At 49.1% G+C, this 1,160-nt stretch overlaps 1 protein-coding gene across 1 annotated transcript; it reads right to left on the reverse strand.

Moving 5' to 3' along the window:
• Positions 1-91: 91 nt before the first annotated feature.
• On the reverse strand, positions 92-1,137 carry ENH_00040220 (SAG family member; the record flags this gene model as incomplete). The annotated part of the gene is made up of 4 exons (XM_013580736.1): positions 92-191; positions 293-696; positions 778-894; positions 1,066-1,137. 4 exons carry the CDS (start codon positions 1,135-1,137, stop codon positions 92-94), a joined length of 693 nt encoding a protein of 230 aa, XP_013436190.1.
• Between the last annotated feature and the right edge of the window lie 23 nt (positions 1,138-1,160).

Genomic DNA, 1,160 nt, shown 5'->3' on the forward strand with positions numbered 1-1,160 from the left:
TGCGTGTTCCACGTCTCACGACGGCACCAGCAATCAGACAGAAAACGACGCTAGTGGCAGTTCTCAGGTGGCAGCACGAAACATTATAAAATCATACGCCGAAAGTGAGAATGGCAAGAGCAGCCAGGCTTGGAGCTGCTGTTGACCCGAAACCTGTGAGCGAAGAGATGATCCTGTCCCACTGCTCCTGCCTGCGAAATCCCAGCAACCACATGCGCATTACGCACTCTAAAATACGGCATTCACAACCTCATCGTCAGATCTGTGACGGAAAGGCCAAAGTGTTACTTACGTGAATGGAGCGGAGGCGTCGCTTGCAAAAGCAGTAGGCATCGTCTTGCAAAGCAGGGCGTAGCCGTTTTTTGTAGTATCGGTGCTCCCCTCCGCTGTTGCCATTAGAGCTTCTGGCGTTGCAGTAGAGGTATTCGTCTGAGTGCAAGTGATGACTCGGCAGTCTGCAGTGGCATTAGATGAAGGGCTGTACAGAGCTACGAACGAAACGTTATCTTGATCATCGTACAGTGTTTCAGCATCATTCTTTGATGGCGGCAGTCCAGTAAAGCTTTTGTAGGCTGCCTTCCAGTAATCAACTGATTCGTTGCAGGTGGGTTGCTCGGCAGTTAGTGACTTGAAAGCATACGTCCCCTTTTCAAAGGGGTTCGCTGAGCTTGTCTTCGTTGCGGTTCCCGTTTGCTGCTTCAGAGAGAATGAAGACGAAAATTTTAGTGAAGAATGGCCTTGGGGTTCTCTACTCTCGAAGTATTATGAGGGACTTACTGGGATCAAATACTCGCAGAGCCTTTTCCACATTTCACCCAGTTCTTCCTCTGCTGGCTCCGGATCACTCAATTTATCTTGGTCTTCTACATCTTTGAAGTCGTCCAGCCCAGCTGCCTCACGCGCAGCATTGATCTCGCTAAGGCACTCGACGCTTTTCCCTGCAGCAATGCAGTTGCATTCAGGTATATCTATATTGTTATCATTCACAAGTTGAGCCAATTTTTTGAAAGGTGAAATGAAATCAAAGTCGTCTAGTGAAACCCACCTTCAGAAATTGGTCCGGACTGTGTCTCCGTGGGGCCAAACACAAGCCGCCCTAAGGTTCAGCATAGAATGGGCGACAGAGTGAGGGTACATCGCTTACCAAGATGCAGTGTACT

Source organism: Eimeria necatrix, genomic scaffold, assembly GCF_000499385.1.
Source record: "Eimeria necatrix Houghton genomic scaffold, Enh_scaff2971, whole genome shotgun sequence".
Classification (NCBI taxonomy): Eukaryota; Apicomplexa; class Conoidasida; order Eucoccidiorida; family Eimeriidae; genus Eimeria; species Eimeria necatrix.